Below are 23,930 nucleotides of genomic sequence, written 5' to 3'. Positions count from 1 at the left end.
AATGGCAACCCACTCCGGTATTCTTGCCTGGAAAATCTCATGGGCAAATGAGCCTGGTGGGCTACAGTCTATGGCACTGCAGAGTCAGACACAACTTAGCAACTGAACAACAACACACAATCAGGCAGACTGTGATTTAGGGAAACAGTTCTTGATGAAAACGTGACATAAAATGAAGACTGAAGTGACCAAGCAATATGGAATACAGAGTTTTGTAAGAAGTTAACATTTGTGTATAGAATAACAATTGCAAATATTCAAACAATAAAGTCCACGGCTAAAGGAAAAAATCCAACCTCATTCTTTTTATGGACAATGCAGAGAATAAAATTAAGAAATTTAAATATAAAAAATAGTTTATTAGACTTCTGATTCAAGGAACAAGGCAGACTGAGCTAATATATCCATGTGCCCAAAGGGACGCACTGAAAAGAAGATCAACATGAAAAAAATATATATATATAGCTGAACCCCAAAAAAGGGAGGGGAAAGGGAAATTTCCAGGAGCCAGAAAGGAAGAAACTCAGATACAAGACCCAAGTAACAGCAAGGCAACCTAGAGAGATATTGGCCCACAGAGCTAGAAGACCTGATTTTGAACCTATTTCACGGGGGACCTAGAAGTAAATCTCATTCTGAGCCAATATCCTCAGAAGGGCTCCTCAATAGGTGAAAAGCAGCTGGGAAAGCTCTGCCCATTGTGTCCTGAAAAGCAGCAAGAAAGCTCGTTATATGCCCCGTCCCCAGTGGAAGGAGAGAGGTTCTTATGAGAATCAAAACTCTAGGCTTGTGCCACACAGGGGTACACTACCTGCACAGTTCCATAATCTATCCCAAAACATCAGCATTTGTACTAAACCAGGACATCTGTTATCCTCAACAAGTGACTGGAGGGAGTTGAGTGAAGGTTATACAGGGGATCTCTGTACTGTTTCTGTAACTTCTTGAGTCTATAATTATTTAAAAATTAAAAAGTTAAGAAAACTGCATAGTGGGTACATGAGTTGGTTAACTAACTCTTGAAATTTATTTGTATCTTTTAAGTATTTCTTAATTTTAATAAAATATTGTCCATGGAATTTTCCAGGCAAGGATACTGGAACAGATTGCCATTTCCTACTACAGAGAATCCTCTTGGCCCAGGGATATAACCAGCATCTCTTGTGTCTCCTGCTTGGCAGGTGGATTCTTTACCACTCACGCCACCTGGAAAGCCCAACTAAAATCTGTAATTCAGTGCATAAACACAAGTAATAAAATACAAAAAATCATTCTATAATCTGGCTTTTATTCCTAGCACACCACTAAAATCCCATTAGCAAAAATCACCACTACCTTATGACAAATTCAGTGGATTCTTCTTAGAAATCTTTTTCAATCTTCTTTACCAGCTCTTTCTAGCCCACCCCCAAACTCTTCATCCTTTGTTCCCAACACTTTTCCTCTTCAATTCTTAGATTATCCTATCTACTCCCATAGTTTGAAATAATTCAGTCCTAAAGACGCTCAGTCCTTGATGACAAATCCTTCCTCTCCAGGTCCAAATGAGTAACAGAATACATCTTTCTGGATGTCTCAAACTGACTCAAACCCAACATGTTCAATCACCAAACTCATTATCATTCCTCCTTAAACCAGCTTCTCCTCAAATGGCCACTGACATCTTCTAACACTCTCCCAAGACAGACTATCTGGAAGTCATCATAATTCCTCCCTCTCCTATAACTCACACACAGAATCACTCACATATCTTACTGTTTCTATACCTCTATCTTCCTCAATTTCATTCTGATTTTGAATCACTTTGAGTCTCTGAGCCCACAGTACTTCCAGCTACTTTACCAGCTGCAAACTGATCTCCCTGCTTGGAATATTATCTCCTCTGACTTGCCAGATAATCCTTCCCATTAATTAACCATTTAAAAATCTCTGGTAACATTCAAATTCCCCTGACTACTGCTCTAGTATCATCTCTTCCTACTCCTCCATACGAACCCTTCACATTAGTCATATGAAGCTACTGACAATGTCATAACATCTCAGGCCTTTGTGGCTTGGCAACAATGCTCCTGACTTAATTGAGCATGACCTACGACTATACACCACACCTCTTCCCCACCCCATGTAGCAAATAACTCCCTCTCAAAAATCACCTGCTGAGCTTTTTAAGGCATCCCTATACCCCACAGGAGAAGTGACTATTCCCTCTCCCTTTATACCTGTTATCTTCTATAACTTCCATATACTTCTGGCACATACTTCTATCTCACTCGTCTAAACAATGATTTTTTTAAGAGTGGGGCCTATGTGTTATTTAATTTCTTATATTCAATATCTATGAGAGAGCCTTCAATTACTGTTAATTAACTTAGTGAATGCCATGGTGTTTTTTTTTTATGCCATGTTATTTTAAGGCATACTTCACACTTTAAACGTAGTATCATACAGAGTGAGCGTGCATGTGTGTAAGAAGAAAAACCAATGCTGGTACAGCCCCTAACAAAACACAGTAAAAATGTAGATAGTGTGGTGATACTAGTTTCACCTCTATCTTTGATGTGCTATATAATAAATTATTAATACCCCCCCAAAGAAAACATATTCTTTTTCTACACCACTCCACACAAACGTTTTTGGATAAACCCTTGCCCCAAAGATTAAATCACTTAGCAGAGTAAAACTGGTCATGTTTTCTGACTCATTTTGGCATACAGGGTACTTTCCTATACCCTGAGAGCTTGTTAATTGGGTCACTCTACAGTAATAATGCCTTGCCACTGTTTTCCAGTCAGTGATTCTTAAAAAAATAAAAGAGGAAGGCAGGTACGTAAGCAGGAAGGAAGATACTCTAATAAAGGACAGACCACACACTCTTTAAACAAAAACATAAAAGTCTGAAAAACTGACCGCTGATAGCTAAAGTGCTTGAGAATACTCTGTAAGGAAGTAGAACAAAAAGTATTTACAAATAGAATGCTTTCTTTTTCTTAAAAAAGAAAAAAAAGGAACTAAGAAAACTAAACAGTAACCTCCAAGCCACCTGCATTTCACTTAGCCAAAGTTGTGAGATCAAAGAATAAATGTTTAAGTTCCAGATGGCAAGCACCATTTCACAGTGTCTACTAATGAAGGTGTAATCCGTAAGGGCAAGATCAGCATCCAACCCTGCAAGAAATCCTTTCCTTTCCAGAACTGATATGCTCTCCTCTATTTTCTGCTCTGCTCCTCTAAACCAGATGCCCTGAACTCTTTGCATCATCTCCTCTGTCACTTCTATCTCAACATTCGTAATTCCCTTTCATTTTAAAGCCTTGGCCAATCCTGTCACTTCACAACCCATGCCCACACTCCATAAAATAACTTACTTCTTTAGCCTTATTACTGGAAGCTCTCGCTCTACTGACACTACAAGTGACCAAAGGAAACCAAATCAAGAAAAGCCATGTAACTTCCAACCCCTCCTTGGTGCCCCCAATGGGAGGCTACACAGAGTACTCCCTGAAACCAAAGCCTATTTGAGATCCACCACAGCCATTTGACTCATTGGAAAAGACCCTGATGCTGGGCGGGATTGGGGGCAGGAGGAGAAGGGGACGACAGAGGATGAGATGGCTGGATGGCATCACTGACTCAATGGACATGAGTTTGAGTGAACTCCGGGAGTTGGTGATGGACGGGGAGGCCTGGCCTGCTGCGATTCATGGGGTCGCAAAGAGTCGGACACGACTGAGCAACTGAACTGAACTGACAGCCATTTGACTGATCAGAATACATAAGGTGCATCTACAGAGAGACATGGTACACTGATATTAGAAGGCTGATGCATGTCTATATTCAATAGCATGAAAATATTTTTATGACCTACTGCTAAGTGAAAAAAATCATAGAACATGTACAATACCAGTATCTGCATGTTCATGTATGGATATATACATACCATACATGTGGAAAACATGTTAAGAGAGAAATGACTACATTATATATACACAGAATAATGCATACTCATAAAACTATCTGATTAGATTTGATATCAATATACACACACACACACATATTTGGAAGAATAGCCACCAAAATGCTAGAGGTGAATCATGCCTACTAGGGGTAAAATTTGGGAATCATTTATATTTTCTTTTTCACAGTTTTTGTCTTTTCTATGTAGGTATTAACTTGAGAATCAGAGAGGAAATGTTTTACTTTCTTTTATATTTAGTACATTATTTTGTTCTTATCACATTAAAGCAGCATATACATTTTCTTGCCTCATTCAGTGGGAATCTGTATGTGAGTAATTCAGATACCTAGGAGTATAAAATATTACATAGAAATTAAGTAATAATACCTATCCATGAAGGATTTCCTTTTTAAAAGACCACGTATTTCTAATAATGAAGTGAAGTAAAATGCCTATCCTATTTACCATAGAAAATCATTATTCCTACTTTCTGCAATACAAGCTGTAAAAACAGCAGCAAAACAATCACACAAACACTTCATGACCGCCTAACTACCCTCAGACACCGAAAAGCTGCAGGGCTGAAACAATTAAAGCACTGGAAATAATGGTCCAGCAACAGAAATGATTCATAAGATAAAGTGCAGCCATACTGTGTGCAACACTATGCAGTAGCTCAAGGAGCTGAGTGAGATAAAAAGCTCTGAAGACACATTGTTAAGTATAAAAACAAAATGCAGAACACCTACCTGTGTTTATGGTGTGTTTAAAAAATTGTATATTAAACACATATGCACACATTTCTTATACTGTTTATGTTCTTAATGTATAAATAAAGACCTGAAAAGATATCCAGCAAACTGAGGAAACAGAGGACTGAAAGGGAAAGAAAGAAGGCTGAAGAGGACTTAACACTTTATCTGCACTACTGGAATATTTTATAAGAATCCAGTACAACTGCTCACAACCATACAAATATGAAGGCTACAGTTTTATTTTAGACTGCTGTTAAGCTGTGGAGTAGATTTCTAACTATCAGTTAAAATTAAATATTTTCAGAATCCTTTAAAACAGTGAGTTTTAAAACTTAAAATACCTTCTAAAATTAATAGAACATAAGTATCTATGGTTGTAAGCAAGTAATTTTCCCTCAGATAAATTTATAATGAATTCATTTGATATGTAATTGATCTGATTTAGACATTTTTTGAGAAAACTGATCATTTATAAGGTTCTTGATCTAAAAACAATCTCACCAATAAGTACACTCTTAGAAATTTTTTTAAAGAGCATTACTAGATAGAAAGACACATAACATTCAATCCAAGTTTACTTATAACAAACAAAAAAGAAAACAAATAGAAAAGTTAAAATTGCTAGGAAGCGGAAAATAGTTTTAAGTAGAATATTATGTAGCCATTAAAAGTCATGTTTATAAAACAATAAATACTGAAGATAATGGGCCTCCCTGACAGTTCAGTTGGTAAAGAATTCACCTGCAACACAGCAGGGTTCAATACCTGGATGGGGAGATTCCCTTGATAAGGGAAAAGCTACCCACTCCAGTATTCTGGCCTGGAGAATTCCATAGACTATAGTCCATGGAATCGCAAAGAATCGGACACAACTGAGCGACTTTCACTTCACTTCACTGGGGTCTGAGCACACCCATTTGCTTCTCCCTCCTACTTACTGAAATAGCAGTTAAAAGACAATAACAAAAATGATTTGGGGAAACAAAAATACAAATTTAGACTGTGGGACAAGTGACCTGAGCTGTTTAAAAAAAAAGAAGGGGGAACAGGGGAGACTTTTTATATTAAAGGAAAACAGGACACTCACATGCAATGTGTGAGCCTTAACTAAATCTTGGGAAAATATATTCTGGAGACTACTGGGGGAATCCAAATATGAGGCATATACTAGATATTGTCTCGGTATTAAATTTCTTAGGTGTGATATGTGGCTGTGGTTATGTAAGACAATCTCCCTCCTGGATAATACATGCTAAGTACTTGGGACTGAAGTGTCATGATGTCTTCAACTTATTTTAAAAATGGTCAGGAAAACAGTGTATAATAGAGAGGAAGTTAACAACTGTTGTAGACAGCTACATTAAGAGTACACAAGGGTCAATGCTTAATCTCACCATTTTTTTGTGGGTTTAAATGTTTTTTCCAAAAAGAACTTAAGGGATTTAAAGAAAAAACAGTATCAGAGAAAACACACATACAGCAAAGAGAGAAAGAGAGAGGAGGGTACCATCTGCATTTCTGTAAGACCTAAAGAAGATGGGATCATACTAATAGGTAAAACAGAGAAGGAAGCTATAATCTAGAATACAGGGGGAAACAGATTAGAGTGGATTAGACTCAGAAAAGCATCTGCCTCCAATGTGGGAGACCTGGGTTCAATCCCTGGGTTAGGAAGACCCCCTGGAGAAGGAAATGGCAACCCACTCCAGTACTCTTGCCTGGAGAATCCCATTGATGGAGACGCCTGGTAGGCTACAGTCCACAGGGTCGCAAAGAGCTGGACACGACTGAGTGACTTCACTTTCACTTTAGACATGAAAGCAGAGGTAAGAAATGCAGCCAAAAACTGAAGGATTTTATCTACAGGTCTGTCTAGAAAAGAGACTTACCATACATAACCCCTCCCCTCTCCCATGCAGAACAGGCACTGAGACCTAGCAAGGAAGGAGACTTCTCTGAAAGTCAAGGAACTGTCAAGGAAAGGCTAGGCTTCTAGAATGGGTACTCATACCTGGAAGTAAAACTCTTACTCTGAAACTACTGGCTTACCAGCCTAACAGCCAGCTTCTAATCTGTATACCTTCAATTCTAAATCTGCCAAAGATATATCCTTCCCACTGTTACCACTAATGCTGTTTCCACCTGCAAAGACAGAAATCTTAAATTGGTCTTTCCACTAAGGAAAGGGAAAGAGGTCTGTTAGGGCCAGACCTATCTTCAGAGCAGTGGAAGAAAGCCATGCTGATTAATTCATATAATCATCTACTCTTAAATATAAACAGAAAACCAAGCATTTTAAGAGAACACTGCTTTCTAAGAGAAAAACCAACAGCATGAAAGGAAAAGACCAAGATAGTTTCTAAGGAATATAAATGATTCAAGAAAAAGAATTTTGAAATCTGATAACAGAGATCTAAATATTTCATCCATAACAGAAAGAAATTGGAAATATGAAGGCTAAACTAAAATTTTCTTTTAATTGTAAAAAGAAGGGGTTAAAAAAGGGGGGCAAGGAAATATGTCACAACAGAATTAAAAGATAAAGACAGAAAATAAGTAAAAAGCCAAACAAAGTAAAGGCTCAATCCAGAAAGACCAATATCCAACTAAGGAGTTCCAGAAACAGTGGACAGAGAAAAACAGAAGGAAATAAATTTTTGTTAAGACTTTAGTTTCATACACATGAAAACTAAGTTTCACAGTAAGAGGGTCCAAAGTGTCCTGAACACAATGACATCTAGACAGCCTTCATGAAACTCCAGAAAAACTAAACAGGCATACCTAAAAGCCCGAAGGGAAGAAGTACAGGTAGTGATGGTAAGACTTACATCTGTCCTTTTTTTTGGGTCATGCTAAAAATTTGAAAACAATGGTTCCTGCTTTCCAGTTTCCTAAGAAAAATCATTTTCAATATAGAATTTATATACAAATAATTATGAAAAAGGTAAAGGGGAGGGAATATTTAGGCCTACAAACATTCCAAATTTACAAGCAAGTTTTTAGAATATACTCCAATAAAACAAAACTCCTATCACAGTGTTCTTTGACTATTTATATGTGTGCAGACTATCTCCAATTGAAGGCAAAAGGAGAAGAGGGCAGCAGAGGGTGAGATGGTTGGATGGCATCACCGGCTCGATGGACATGAGTCTGAGCAGGCTCTGGGAGATGGTGAAGGACAGGCAGGCCTGGCGTGCTGCAGTCCATGGGGTTGCAAAGAGTGGGACACAATTTAGCAACTGAACAACAGCAACAAGACTATATCCACTGTACTCTAAGACCTTCGTTCACTTCAGATCCTTGGCACCTAACACAATGCCTGGCACGAAGTAGGTATGCAGGAAGGAAACACTGGCACAGATTAACCTCAGGAGTCTGGGAGATGAACACAGAATCCCATTCAGGAATGAATCTCCAAAACTAAGCTCTGCTATTTCAGGATCATGAGCTCAGGACTGAGTCCTCTTCTCTCAAATTCCACGTATTTTTAAAGCTCAGCTTAAGTCCCATACAGAAAGTCTTCTTCAACTACCCAATCCCCAAAGATCTCTCTTCTGTTAACTCCTACGGAATTTATCACTTGATTACATACTGCCGCCTTGTTTACTGTTTGGTATGTCTAGGTACACTGTGTCTGATGGAGGCGACTTTGACTCCCCCAGGGCAACTAGCACAGCATAACACAATAAACCTGATAACTGGCTGTCTGCTCAAAACTAGCAATGAAAGAATCTCATCACCGAAGTCAGGACTTAGACTGTCTTCTACAATGCAATTTCAGGCAATCAGAATATATCCTAAAATGATTCTCTGCACTGAAGATAAACCACTTGCAGTAATCAAGAATTAAAATTAATAACTATGTATTGCATACTCCAGCTGATGATTATAATTAAACTTTATCTTTCAACAAATATTATATACCTACTATGTGATATGCATTATTTTCCATAACACATATAAAACTATTTTTAAAAACCCTGACTAAACCTTATTTAACATTTAAACCACTGGTTTTCTCTTTTTTTAAAAAAAACAGTACCCTTTCTTCACACACTAACTTATTCAGAATTCCCAGATTCAAACATCACAGAACTGTTCTGTGGGAACAGAAGTTGAAGGGCAGGCTCAGAGCCCCATCCCTCTTAGTCTGCTGCGGCTGCCTTAACAAGGTGCCAGACGAGGTAGCTCAAGTTCCAGAGGCTAAGCGTCCAAGATCAAGGTGCCAGCCAATTCAGTTTCTGCTGAGAGCTCTCTGCTGGCTTGCAGATGGCCACTTCTCACTGTGTCCTCTCAGCAGAAAGAGGGACACGTTCATGTGTCCATTTCTGGTGTCTCTTCCTCTGATAAAGACACCAGGTTCACTGGATCAGAGCTCCACACTTATGACCTCATTTAACCTTAATCACCTCCTTAAATGGAGAATGGAATAGCAATCCACTCCAGTATTCTTCTGGAGAAGGAAATGGCAACCCACTCCAGTATTCTTGCCTGGAAAATCCCACGGACAGAGGAGCTTGGCAAGCTCCAGTCCAAGGGGTCGCAAAGAGTCGGACATGACTAAGCGACTTCACTTCACTTCCAGTATTCTTGCCTGGAGCATTCCATACACAGAGGAGCCTGGCGGGCTATAGTCCATGGGGTTGCAAAAAAGTCAGACACAACTGAGCAACTAACACACCTCGTTAATGACCCTGTTTCTAATATAGTCACATGTGGGTTTAAAACGTCAACATACCAATTTGGGAGGGACAGAATTCAGTGCACATTCAGGTTCATCTCCTGAAACTTCTCCTTGATCTAAACCCAGGAACATATGCATGAAAAGACTAAAACCCATCTAATTAGACAACTTAATTTTACATGAAAGAAAAGTGGGGTGTAAGGTTAGTCATTTGCCCTAAGTCATGCCACCAGTTAGTCACAAAATTAAGACTAGAAGCTAGGTCCCTCATGTCCTCCATTCTACCAAACTCGCTCATATTACTCCACAATGGGTAGTAAAGTCATCAGGTACCCTGGTTGACTGGAAATGTCAATGAGATGTACAAGGACTGTCATCAGTCCTGCCAATAGCCATTTGGCTACATGAACTCCAAATTCATATCCCCAGTGTCTATCAACATGTATGGGTGGGTGTCTAACACACATCATGTCTAAAACTGAACTCCTGATTTTCTTTTCCAACACCTTTGGCAAATCATTCCAGGCACTCAGGCCAAAATACTACAGTTTATCCGTGACTGTTTACCTTTCCTCACATCTTTTGGTCAATCCCTCACCACCTACTATTAGCTATTTTCCAAACATCCAAATTTCTACAATAAAATATTGGTGGAACAAATATTCAGAATCTTTGCTAACCACTTTTTACCGCATCTATCGTCACCATCACGGTGCAGCCCCCAGTATCGCTCTCAGATTACAGGAACCATTTAACCAGTCTCCCTACTTCTATCACTGCCCCCCTAGAACCTACTCAACATTGTAGCTGTCAAAGCCTATATGAGATCATGTCACATCCCAAATAAAATAACTTTCTAGCAGCTTCCCAACTCATGCTGAGTAAAACCCAAGGGTTTAATGATCTTTTCGTGATTAGATAATTTCCTCTCTAAAGTTATCTCTAAACATACTCCCACTTTCATTCCACACCTGCCACACCACCCTCCTGTTTTTTAATTTAAATTTATTTATTTAAATTGGAGGCTAATTACTCCTTTCTGTTTCTTAAGCGTCTTTGCCTCCCTCACCCTCCTTCACATGCCATTTTTATTAGCAATGCTTTCCCTGACCACCCTAATAGGAAATTCCCTCATCCCATTCCTCTTCATTGTTTTATTTTTCTCTGCAGAGCTTACCAACTGACATATTACATACTAGGTTACTTACTATCGATATATCCCTAGCTCCATACAGATTTTGTCAGCTGTGTCCCAGTACTAGAGGAGTATTTCAATGCTCAATAAATATTTGTTGAATAAATGAGTGAATTATGAATGAATAAAGTCATAACACCAACTGGGCTTCAAAATCTCATCCTGGAATGCCCTGGTGATCCAGTGGTTAAGACTTTGTGCTCCCAAGTCAGGGGTCATGGGTATGCTCCCTGGTCATAGAATTATGATTCTACATGGTGCAGCCAAAAAAAAAAGGCTCATCCTCTCTGGCATCAGAGCTAGCAAGTTGTAAAAAAATAAGGTTTTTCCTTTTTACTAGAACAGTACAGTGAATTAAAGTCAAAACATCCGGGATTAATGTAGATTCTAAGGCCAAAAAACAACAAAGGGAATGAGATACAAAGAGCCCTTGAATCATTTAAAGACTTACAATTCCAATTTCCAGCCACGTATTCCTTTCCAGCTGAAAATGCCCAGACTTAGAAGAGAAAGAGACAGAATGATGGCACTTCACTTACACTAAAACAGAATTAACCACAGGCCAATCTACTTACATTTATGTATAGAAATGCAGAGTAGTAAGTAATAAACTTCACACAAAACTTTGTCAGGGCAAAAGGGACTACTGAAATGGGATGTCACTTTCATGTATACATTTGTATTGTCTGTATCTAAGACAACAACAGAGCATTGTTTTTTTAAGACAAAATGAAACTTTTCAACCTACTTTCTCAAAGGTAACCACTGATTAACAGTCTGTTGTGTATTACAGATTTTCTTCCTACATAACCAGACAGACATAAGTTTTAAAAAATAAGGGGTAGGAATTCTGTTTCCAGGAAAGTGGAATAGACACACACTTTACCCCTAAGTATAACTAAAAACCCCATCACTGCACAGAAAATAAACATAAGAAAGTTCTAAAAGATGGAGAAAAGTAGACTCCAGGACTCAGTCAACCACGTGGTTGCACGCTCCCTGGATTTTTTTTTAAATCTCATATAATCCAAACAGAAAGCTGAACAAGTTAGTAACCCAGAAACAGGAATGGGTACAGACGAAAAAAAAGAAAAAGCTCCAATGAGCTGCTCTTTATAGCTGAGGATCAGAAAAGGGACAGCCTAGCAACACAGAAAACTTTTAGACAGTAATTACTCCTGCCAAACACCACAGAAACACTGTGGCCACATCCACACTAGCAAAGACCTAGGCCTCTCCCCTCACCAGGCTGTAATGAGGCACCCCCAATCCCATCCAACGGGTTAGTGTCAGAGAAGGCCACGTAGAGAGCCAAGACCTTCATATCAGCCAAGCAATAACAGACCACAAATAACAACCCACCTCAACCCTAAAGCATCAGTGGAGACCACATAGGGAGCAATGACTGGGCACTCCTTTCCCTCCTAGCCAGAGAAACATCAGTAGAGGCCTATGAGGAGCCAGAACCCACACTGACTCAGCAATTACAGGGAGCATCCCTCAGGTGTCACTGAAAACCAAACGGGGAACCTGGACTTCTACCTCCAATGGCAGTGAGGAGGTGGCACATGTTCCCCTTGGGAAGCCAGCCAAAACTTAAGATCCACAATCTCATAATACTCAGTATGTCCAAGTTTCAATCAGAAATCACTCATTGTACCGAAAACCAGAAAGACCTCAAGCTGAATGGAAAAGGTAACAGATGCCAACACCAAGATGGAAAATATTTTAATTATCTGACAGAGATTTTAAAGCAGCAGTCATAAAAATGCTTTGAACAAGCACGTATGACCCAACTTGAAACAAATAAAAAATAAACTCTCAGCAAAAGAAAGAGAACAAAAAGTTTTAGAACTAAAATACAGAATAACCTATTAAATAAGCTAAATGAACTAATACTATATGTTCTTATTTTCACTTAATACCTAATGAAAATCTGTATATATACATATATAGCATTCTAAAGCAGCTGCAGTGTTTGAATTAACTATCACTTAACTAATCCTCAATTAAAGAACATTTGTATTGTTTATAATTTCCTATCATTACAAACCATGCATATTTGTTTAATTATCTATGTCATCATTATCTCTCATATTTAGTCAATATTATTTCACTAAAAATTAGACTGCTATGTGAAAGGGCACGTGGTTCGAATTTTCATACACACTGCTAAATAACCTTCTAGAAAAGTTGTACCAATTACATTCCCACCAATAGGTTTATGAGTGTACCATACTTGTCAACAGTTATTGTCTCAATTTTTCCCCCGGTTTTCTAATCTGACAAGTGAAAATAAAACATTGATGTTTTTACACTCACTTCTTTATTACCAGTAAAGTAAACATATTTTCATGTGCTTAAAAGCCAAAAGTAGTCTATCTTTTGAAAATTACCAATTCAGGTCTCTTGTGAATTCACATTATTTATCTTACTAATATAATACAGCCCTTGGTATTTCACAAGTACAAGCTGTGTGACATACATGGTGCAAATATATTTTCAACCATTCTACTGTTTAACATTGTTGATGCTTTTTTCACAGAAGTTTTTAATTACATTGCACTTAATACAAGAACAAAGCCATCCAACCTAAAGACTCAGTCCCAACTAATTTTAGAGCCCATCAATCAAACACATACAAACCACTCTCACTACTGGTTAAGACTACAGAATTAGCTTTTCTGTTCTAATTACAGGAAAGAAAAGGATGCTGGCACCCACTATACAATCAATTAACAATGGTTTTCTCCACACACATAGTTTCCCCATGTGGTAGACTGGACTTTTTACCTCATTTTTTAAAATATAATATTCCATTTCCCCTCTGGCATTTCACTGCTACTCTAAATCCGAACCTATTTGTTAGGTGACTTGACAACCTATCTTGAACTCCTTTTATCTACGAGAGGACTGACCCTTCCCTTTGGTGTTCATTGTTATCAGGCACCTATCTCAAAACAACCAAAATTCTGAAAACTAGCAGACTGCCAATAAACAATTCATTATTATCACTATCTAGGGATTTCTGCTATTATGCTCTGCCCCTCTTAAAAATTACTAAGCTACCCTGGGTATCATAATTTGGACTGTCAGTCAACTCACTTGAGCTACTGTTCAGCTGGGACAGAACACAAAACAAATGCAATGTATTATTCTCTGGTTTTTCTAGGCATCTATTCTCTCTACTTCTTTTCCTCTCACCAGTTATCCAGAGATTCTGGCGATGACTTATGACAAGTAGTAGTAACAATTTCATAAAAAATAACCACAATCACCAGAACTATGGTTCTAAAAGTCACATACACATAATCGTAATGGAACAAAAATAGTTTTAAAGGATACCTTTTAATAATGTGAAGGGAAAAAAATCCAGAACACATGCTGTGCTATGCTTAGTTGCTCAGTTGTGTCTGGCTTTTTGTGACCCCATGGACTGTAGCTTGCCAGGCTCCTCCGTCCATGGGGTTTCTCCAGGCAAGAATAATGGAGTGGGTTGCCATGCCCTCCTCCAGGGGATGCTCCCAACCGAGGGACTGAACCCAGGTCTCCCGCATTGCAGGTGGATTCTTTACTAGCTAAGCAACCAGGGAAGCCGAAGAATACTGGAGTGGGTAGCCTATCCCTTCTCCAGGAAATCATCTTGACCCATGAATTGAACATGGGTCTCCTGCATTGCAGGCGGATTCTTTACAAGCCGCACTACCAGGGAAGCCCTCAGAACACATATCTCTGAGTGTGTGTGTATATATATGTATATACCCTAGTGCTATTCCAGTACTTCATAAAGAATTTATCTATAATTATTTAACTAGTTTACCAGTATGTTCCATAACTACCAATATATTAAAGATATTATCTGACATCAATAACCATAACTATATAGCATTATTGCTTAGGGCTAAATACATTACTTAAATTTTTCATTTTCTTCAGTCTAACATTTTCAAGTCACAAGTAATTTCTTTTGTAAGTAATTTTATTCATGTTCTAAGATAATTCCATGCTAAAACGGAATTTTTTAATTAAAAACATCAATAGCCCACAAATAACTATGTGCTCATTATACATGTACTTAGTAAAGATCACACCCTTAGCTGAAGAGATATAGCACAAGTTCAACTTTAATTCCTCGGTAATCTATAAACTATATTCCACTGGAGTCTATGTTATCAAAGTATTACCATCCTGGATCAGAAAAAAGTAGCTAGGAAGGACATTACTAGTTTAACTCAATGGTTCTCAACAAGGGGCAATTTGGCCCCTCAGAAAACATCTGGCAGCGCCTGCAGACAGTTTTGGTTGTCACACTGGGGAAAGGAGAAGGGCACAGCCTACTGATATCTAAGCTAGGGATGCTATCAAACACCCTACAAAGCACAGGACAGTACCCCCATAACAAAGAATTATCTGGTCTATTATAAGGTCTATAGGGATGAGGCTGAGAAATCTGGAAGAACTGATGAAATATGAATATGAACAACAGTGTATCAATGTTAAATTTCCTGAATTTGACCTGTTTCATGTGGCTTCATAAAAGAATGACTTTGTTCCTAGAAAATACATATCAAAGTATCCAGGAGTAAAGGAACATGTCTTAACTTATCCACAAATGGTTCAGGAAAAGGTAACTGTATATATGTAGGCAGAAAGAATGAATGATAAACCAGTGAGCCAAAATTGGTGAATCTAAGTAGAGAGTATACAGAAATTTTTATTATTCTTGCAATTTGAAATTACATCAAAATAAAAGGGTAAACAAGTATTATCACACCTGTAAATTTCTTTTTAACTGGAATACTTTGCACAATTTCCCAGTACATATGTGCAATATAGCAAATCACCTTTTATTCTCTTCTCAAAATAAATTACACTATTTTGAATGGATACTTGTAAATGTGACCCAGATAACTCAAGCAAGCGTAAGCTGGGAAGTAAATTTTCTAAAATGTGAACTGCACGGAAAAAGCTAGAAACACTTAGATGTCTACCAAAGACATGACATTCTCTAGTACTTGTTAGAGTAAATGCATGACTTAACCTCCCTGCATTATATATTCCATGCTCTCAATGCACACTGAAAACTGCAACCATTCACAATCATAGAATATCTGAACACAATCAAGGGGAAAATATGTATAAGAAATAATACAAAAACATTTTTATGACTCAGATTTTCTGAAGTTTGACATTAGTTCCAAATTCTGGAAATTTACCATTCCTGTTTCTAGCCACTTGTTACTTAAACAGAACTCAACAGATCAACAGGAACAGCTTTGTAAATTTTAACAGTTCATTTCTGGAAAGCAATAATCTAAAATTTTAAAACCAGGAAAAAAAATTAGAGCACTTACAGATGTCTGAGACATACTTGACTGTTGTGTGACACTTCCTGTGGGGGATGCAGGTGGTCTTCCACTGGACAGGCTTGCCTAAAATAGTAAGATCTTTATGTCTATAAGAAGTCTGAAGTTAAAGGTTCTTGTACCAGGACACTACAAAAGTCACAACATCTATTTTACAGAAAACATGGATTAAGTTTTGGTCAAACAAATTAAGAAAAAAAGAAAATGCTGCATGGTGAAAACAGAAGACCCAAAGGCTTATCTTATTTTAAGGGCTGCACCCATTGTCGGTTTTACTCTATAGATCTCTTCTTTGAAGTGAAATTACCAATCCAATGTTATGAAAAATAAACTGGAGCTGTATCAAATGCCACTGGGTTTCAGTTTCCTATCATGAACAAGATGTTATTTAAAATTACACTAATGAGAAGAAGTAACAGCTGGGACGTGTTTAACAGAAATAAACCTTTTTCAGGTTCAGTCAACTTGAGATCCTACTCTGGCGATGAGATTTAAATCTCACATTAGAGTTTTATTTAAATAAACAATGCAATAATGATGAACATCTATTTGAAAACATAAACATTTAATCATAAAATCATCCTGATAGCACTAAGAATATGACTGGATTTTAGAAAAGTGCACATACACATTTTTATACAGAATATTTCTGGAGGGATGCATATTAAACAGTGGCCACCTCTGAAGAGTGGAAAATACCAGTGGGTGTGGAAAAGGAACACCTCTATACTTTACCTCGTATGAACAATTTTATACTGGTCGGTTTTTTTTAATGAGTGTAAATTACTTATGTAATTTTAAAAAACCTTTTCTGGTTAAAATGTAAATAAGATTTATGTAACCGTAACTATTCACTGTCATCCCTAGAATTTTATACACACAAGACTGGTACAGCATTTCTGCAATGTAGATAAAAAGCAGAGGGACAAAACTCAGCAACAGAGTAACACATTAAACATTCATTTTTTTAAACTAACTTTTATTTGGCAGCCTATTATATTTTCTTCTAAAAAAAAAACAAAAAAAAACAGGACATTTGAAAACTCTGCAATGATACCCAGTGTTTTTATTTTCAGTAACTGTCTGCAGGCAATGTCAACTTTGGTCTCGTAAGTTCTTAATTCGTTTCAGTCTCACCTGAACAGCAGCAAGGCTCTGAAGCTGGGAGCTGCTTAAGTGCTGCTGCTGGAGAGCCGCTGTGTGCAGCATCAAGTGCTGCTGCTGCGCGGCGTACATCTGCTGTAGATACTGAGCAGCTGAGCTGGGAGGGCGATGCAGTGCCTGTTGAATTACCTGTGATAAGTCAATTGAACCAATGTCAAACCATAATCTTAACCATAAAGGATTAGAAAAGCCGTATTAGAAATTTTAAAAAGTAAAAGTAACCATGATTTCACTCCTTTAATATTCAATATCTTCACACTTATTAACAGTTCTCTCCTGGTTATACATCACTAGGATTCACTAATCTGTACAGATTAAAGTTACCCAATAGAGGCAATTCACCAAAGGAAAAAGGGCTAAGTAAGCATTTGAAAATATCTTCAATCTCATTAGTAGTCAAAACTTACAAATTAAAACACGACACTTTTTCAACCTTCCAATGAATAAACATTTTAAAGACTACTACTACTACTGGAGAAACAGATACGCTCATACACTGTTAGTAACAATGTAAACTGGAATACCCATTTTGGATAAAACTTGTTAGAATTCGCGATTTGGGTATAAAAAGAATATGTATATCCTGCATGTATTATAAACAGTAATGTATAACAGATCAGTGCTGTCCAATACAGTAGCCACTAACCCTAAGTATCTACTAAGCACTTACAAGGAGACTAGTGCAACCAAGGAACTAAGTTTTTAATTTTACTGAATTTTAATTTAAATATAAAATAGCCACATGCAGCTAGCAGTTACTATATTGAACAGAGCAGATAACAACTATCAACAAAATCATTTCCAAATACATCATTAGGTGGGAAAAGGTCACTCAATAGTGTACAGAGTAAGATACCATTTATATTAAAATATTTTAAAGAATATTCAGGAAAACATTGAAAGACTACTGATAGGTAGCTAGATTAGAAGTGATTTTTTACCCGATTCTCATCTGTTTTTTCTAAATGTCTGAAAAAACTTAGCTTCATTATAGTAATAACCACATAAAATTATAAAACCTTTTAGAAAATTACTAAGTAACCACTCATGTTTTTTAAATGTCAGATGCAATTGTTTCAACACAAAATCAAATCATTCTTATTAAAAAAAAAATTCTTACAAGTGTTCATTACTGTGACTTAGTAAAATGAAAACTCTGAACCCAAACTTCATAAATTGATAAATGTGAAACAGTCAAAAGAGTTCTAATAAAAGAGAAAAATCCTTTATCTGTCCAAATGGTACACTGGACTACACCAGTCCTCTGCAATCACATCCCAAAGTCATGTCATGCCCATGGGGACTCTAAAACAGCACCCTAAATCTCAGGATCAAATCAGTGTTTTCAAAGAGCTAATGAAGAAAAAGAGACATAATCTTATAGTTTGAGCTTCTGAGTCAGGATACCTTTATCACAAAGGTATGAATGTCTTTATTAAAATTCCAAGAAAGCACGTTTCCTTGTGTTTTTTACCTTCCCGCATTCATGTCACAATTCGTCAACAATAGACTGCTATACCTGCTTCAGATTCCTGTCACAAAATCAATATAGGCTTTTGACCCCTAGTTGCAGAGAAGTACAGACCAGCATTAAGTGCTTTAGAATCACAACAATATATCTTTTTGGTTAGGTAATCTGTATATGTCGCTCTAATTCCATAACAAAACTCTAAAATCAAACTGAAATTAAAAATGAATAACTTATTTGAATATACTTATTTCTTCTATTGTCAGCACAATTTTTCATTACCATTCAGTGCCATACTCATGGATGAGAGACTCTTTAAAAACAAGTTAAAGATACAGCACATTGCTCTTATTTTGTTCCTCTGGAGCAAGGAAGGTGAAAAGGATTCACGGGGTGGGTGGGGGGCGGGGAAGCTGGAAGGTATTAAACTGCTTAGGCAGGTCAATAAATATTGATTTGATTACATTTTAAGGGAAGCAATTCTATAATCTTGTAAGAATTAGAGTTAGTGTTGTTCGTGAGATATTATCTTCAACTACAAATCTCCAGTAACTGGTTTTTTATTAACACAGCCAGCTTAGAAAATAGGAGAACAAAATGGTATTTCAAATATCACATTATCTTTATGTTCAAGGATCTAGATATTCTTCCCTGTTTCCCCTGCCTCAGAGAAAGGTGAAAAACATTAGAACACTATGTTCCAGTCTGAATTTCTACTGAACTGACAGACGAGTTTCCAACAATCCTGACTCTACTCCACAGTAATTTCAGGATACTAAGCCATATAACAGCTAGACAGTCAGTATACTGGGATCTGCACTCTAGAGAAATGGATCAGGGAGATGACAAAACCAGGTCTGTTTTTTTCAGGACAAAAACATAATTTCAGGGCAATTATGCAAATTTGAGAAAGAAAACAGGTGTAATGGGAAAAAACTCAGTATTTAAGGGCACAACTCTAAAGTCAAGAGTACCAACTAGGTATGTGAGTTTAGGAAAGTTATTTAGCCAATTTAAAACATCAATTTTTCCATCTGTTGAATGGAAATAATCCATGTAAAGCATTTATCAAATACTTAGCACATAATTATTCAGTATGTATTAGCTACTATCATTTACTGAGTATATAATGTGCCCCACAAAATTCTAGATCCTTCGTTTAATCCTCATAACTAATTAAGCAGGTGGTCTCATTCTCATTTTATAGTTTCCTGAGGCTCAAGGAGATTATACCTCTCACTCAAGGCTAGCTACAGTAAAGAAAATGGAATTCAAACAAAACCTGCATCAGCCTGCAATGCCCATGCTCTTTCTATGCAATACCATATTGCCCCAACCTCCATTACTATAAAGGCTGCCTTGCTGTATCTCACTGTTTGCTGAAGCCAGGGTAGGCAAGGAGTGAGCGGGGAAGCTGGAAGAAGATGCAAGGAGCCAGAAGAACTGCAGACACGTTTCTTCTCTCCTGACTGGCACAGCAGGCTTAACAGTAGACACGCTGTATTCTCTTGTGGTTGACCCAGCGGACATAGCCATAATGCTGCCGCAACAGCTTTCCAGGCGGAGCTTATATAGGTTTACAGAACAAAAGTGGCCCGTGGTCAAGGGGGTACATCACGACACACATGCGCAGTGCTATAAGTGATCTCAGCTGTTACACAACTGTATTTACAAAACGTGGGGCAAGACATTATGGGCCGAGAAAGCCTGACCACCACCATCTTTGCTAATTTGCTCCTTCCCTACAAAGGTTAACCAGCTAAACTTTATTTTCTCAACTAAGTAAACAGCCTAAGAGTTTTCCTAATATTCCCTTTCTCCTCTGCCTAATAGCTCCTGATGGATCCTCTTGCTTAGGGTTCTTGGGTTTAAAATGAACCTTTTAACTTATCTATAGAGCTGAATAAATCCTAAGTCCAAATTCTGGGTTCAAATACACAATAATCCAGAAAAACCTAAAGCTATTTTCATGTTGGGGCTCTTGGTCGAGTTTCCCCACTTGCAGCAGCACCTACGGACCTTCCAATTATAAGTTTCCTGACATTGTGTTCGAAGCTACAGGCTGACAAATGTAGGCCCTCCCAATAGAATGATTATTAAATGACTCTGTTGGTAGTTCCAAATGTTCACAACTCTAACTGTACTCATTTAGAGGGTTATCATGTAACTCATTTGATGATATGAAACAATACATTTAGCTGGCTTAAGCAAAAAGTAATGGCTCCTAAGTCTTAGCCTACCCACCATGGTAACCGAAATACCTGTACAGCATGTCGGTCTGAGCCACTATAGACAGAGATCTGAGGCTGCTGCATTCGAGAGGAGGAAGTAGTGATGGTGGTGGTGGTGGTGCTGCTGTTTGTCGTCGACACGGAAGATGTTCCGGGGTTTGGTTCACTATCCATAGCTGTACTGTGGTCCTTAAATCTAGCAGATAGCACAAAGGATTCGTATTGGCAAAAGCGTTATACTGTTTAAAGAATATTTAATTATTCCAAGAAATATCAGAACAGTCTAAATTTCTAAGAAGGACCTCATAAAATACAGATAGCACACAGTCACCATAAACAGGTGAAAGGGAAAAATAATTTACAAAGATAAAGCATAATTAACAATTCATATCTACTAAGTTTGAATCCAGAGGACTCAGGATACAGAACTCAGACAAAGCCTGGCCTAAAGTTTACCTTTTTATTGTTGAAGGAAGATGAATGTCTTGAAACCAAAACAGGTGATGACAGAATACTACCTAGGAAAATTAAAACTTAAGCAATATCAGAGTATTAAAATACTTCTTTATATTCTTTTGACCATACTGATTACAAATAAAATCATTCTTATGTAGACATTAAAAAAGGATGCCTGTGGACTTGTGCTAGCTTAGTTTAGCTTAGTTAATTAACTCAATTTTTAGTTACTGTATGTACTTTATTTAAAAATACGTTCTCTAGGAAAATAAGTTAAAAAATAATTTATTAACTCAAATTGCTTTCCCTCTAATTATTCTACAATTCTGTCCTTACCACATCTAATAGCTCTGAGTTAATACTCATAAGCAGATTACCCTGGGTAAATAAGAGAAGCAGTGGAAAACAATTTCCCCACTTGCTAACAAAAATCTCTTTCACAAAATTCAGCTCCAAATTTTGAAAACAGCATAACTATGTCACTTTCCTTATGCATGAAGTGCAGTTTTGTACCATTCTGATTATCTTCCCTCCCACATTACAAACTCATTTCACTGCTGTGATACAAATACAGAATTTTTATTTTAATAAATTCAAACAACACATTAAGCCAATTCTGAGTGCTTTAGGGATAGAAATGCACCACGAAAAGCAAACTTAAGAATATATTGGTTTTCTCTGCCTTTCTTATTTTTTCTTCTAAGAAACATAATATGACCCACCTCACATGAGAAGTACTGACAAGAACGTAACACCTTCTACTTCAGGAAAAGACCAAGGAATTTGGCACTAACTGTGTATGCATGCACTATTCCCAGTAGTGTCCTCTTACCTACAAATTTTTTATATCACATATATAAACAGTATTTATATGTATAATCATAAGAGTACGATTAGCTCTGTGAGGAATCAAATGTTTTTAAAAACCCGATATATAAGAGGAAACGTGAAAGGAAAAAAAGTGGGGAGCCGACTCTTACTAACCTTTTTGATTAATAAATGACTCACACACCTTTAGACTTCTCTGGGGTTTTTACTGGGGGGGCGGGAAGGGTTGGGGAGCAGTTTGTTAGTTTTGCAAACTCCTTTCCAAGCATCAACTCACAGCAGCGTATGTTTACAATTCAACATCATACAGGTCTGGTGGTAAACTTTTTACCAAATTGCTGCCTGTCATAACACTTCTGAACCACTCATCAGTGATATGCAAAAAGCCAGCTTTAATTCTGGTCCTTGTACAGTGCTGTTCTGCTCAACCATCTCCTCAAACCCTGCAGTAAGCAGTTCAGTAACTAAATATGGTCACAGAGAATCCAAAATCTAGACACAAGTCTAAACATCGGTGGTAGAACTGGCCAAATCATTAAACTGCATCTGGAGACCTGGCACAAAAGAACAATTTTGCTAACTCCACCGACTAGCCTTGTATATTGCCTGCAAAACACAAACGGCAGTTCCGCTGCACAAGCGGCCTACCCAGGAAACACTTAAGTTTGAGTCGCTAACTAAGCATACCATCACACCGCCACACAAGAATGTGGCCCTCTAGGGCGGCAACAGCACTGCAGACGGAGACCCGCGGGAAAGAAAGATCTTTCCTACCAGGGTGTTTTCAGCCCCGCCAAACACGCCATAGCCCCCGCCGCAGAGACCCTCCTCCGAGCTCGCCGGGGGAGGGAGTGAGCAGCCCCGCGTCTCGGGCTCTCCCACTGAGGCGCAGTGGGGTGGCGCCGGGGCGGGAAGGAGGCGAGCGTGAAGGAGGCGAGCTTGAAGGAGGCCTGGCAGTGCCCGCCCAGCCCTACCCTGCCTCCGCGGGCCCCCGGTGCGGGCGGCCGTCACAACGCTGCCCGCGGGGCCCACTTGCAGGGATGACAGCCTCTGAGGGGCCCACCCGGGCTCATCTTCCGGAAGACCCCGGCGGTAGGGGTCCGAGAAGGGACCCTGCGCACAGGGCCCCGTAGATCCGGGGCCAGACGGCGGAAGGGGCGCTCCCGCCTGGAGGTAACTGGACCCTTACAGTTCGGCTCCGTCCTCCGACAAGGGCCAAGCAGGCTCCTCCACGATGAAGAAGCTCTCGCGTCCCCTTTTCCCCGCACTGCCCGCGAAAGAGCCCTGAGCTTTCCCCTTGGGGGGACTTGTCGCTGCCCCCTCGCGCCCCCCAGTTACGACATCAGTCACCAGCAAGTCACTCACTCCGCTTCCGCCATCTTCTCTCCTCCATCACTAACATGGGCTGCGCATGCGCCCCCCGGCGGCGGCGACAGCGGCGGCCGCGGCAGAAAAAGGAGGAGGGGCGGGGTCGGCTCAGCCTCGGGCCCCCGAGGTCACGTGGCGCCTGCGTCTCCCAATTCCTCCTCTCTGAAGGCTTGCTGGCTCGGGGAAGTGACCAGGTTTTGCCAATTTAGGTGTCGTGTCTCACGTGCACCCCCTCGCTTTCTCTAGGGTCTTCTTCCTACTGGGTAGGGGTGTCTAACCGAGATATGAAAAGTTCTGATTAGACTTAAATGACAAATTTTATGAATATCTAAAATATACCAAAGCTTGTGCAAACTGCAAAGAGGGAGAGGGAAGAGAATAACACCAGGATTGGATGAGGTCTCAGAGTAAAAGGAAATGCCATGGTAGCTGCAGGGCTTATTACCTGGGGCACGTGGCA

At 38.7% G+C, this 23,930-nt stretch overlaps 1 protein-coding gene across 9 annotated transcripts in view; it reads right to left on the bottom strand.

The window, feature by feature from the left end:
- PHC3 (polyhomeotic homolog 3) overlaps window positions 1-23,535 on the bottom strand; it is a 73,152-nt gene extending 49,617 nt beyond the window's left edge. For 6 of the 9 annotated variants that reach the window (XR_001295800.2, XM_013964669.2, XM_005675335.3 and 3 more), the window contains exons 1-4: window positions 23,468-23,535; window positions 20,849-21,014; window positions 17,093-17,248; window positions 15,944-16,021 (exon numbers count right to left, since the gene is read on the bottom strand). Coding sequence is in view for 8 of the 9 variants with exons in the window: in XM_013964669.2 (XP_013820123.2) it covers window positions 15,944-16,021; window positions 17,093-17,248; window positions 20,849-21,014; window positions 23,468-23,481 (414 nt within the window). In the remaining variant the exon portion in view is untranslated. The other 3 variants (XM_013964672.2, XM_013964682.2, XM_018047895.1) reach the window with 3 other exon arrangements.

The sequence above is a fragment of the Capra hircus genome, chromosome 1 (genome assembly GCF_001704415.2).
Source record: "Capra hircus breed San Clemente chromosome 1, ASM170441v1, whole genome shotgun sequence".
Classification (NCBI taxonomy): domain Eukaryota; kingdom Metazoa; phylum Chordata; class Mammalia; order Artiodactyla; family Bovidae; genus Capra; species Capra hircus.
The sequence above is the reverse complement of the archived record's forward strand: the minus strand, read 5'-3'. Positions and strand labels throughout refer to the sequence as shown.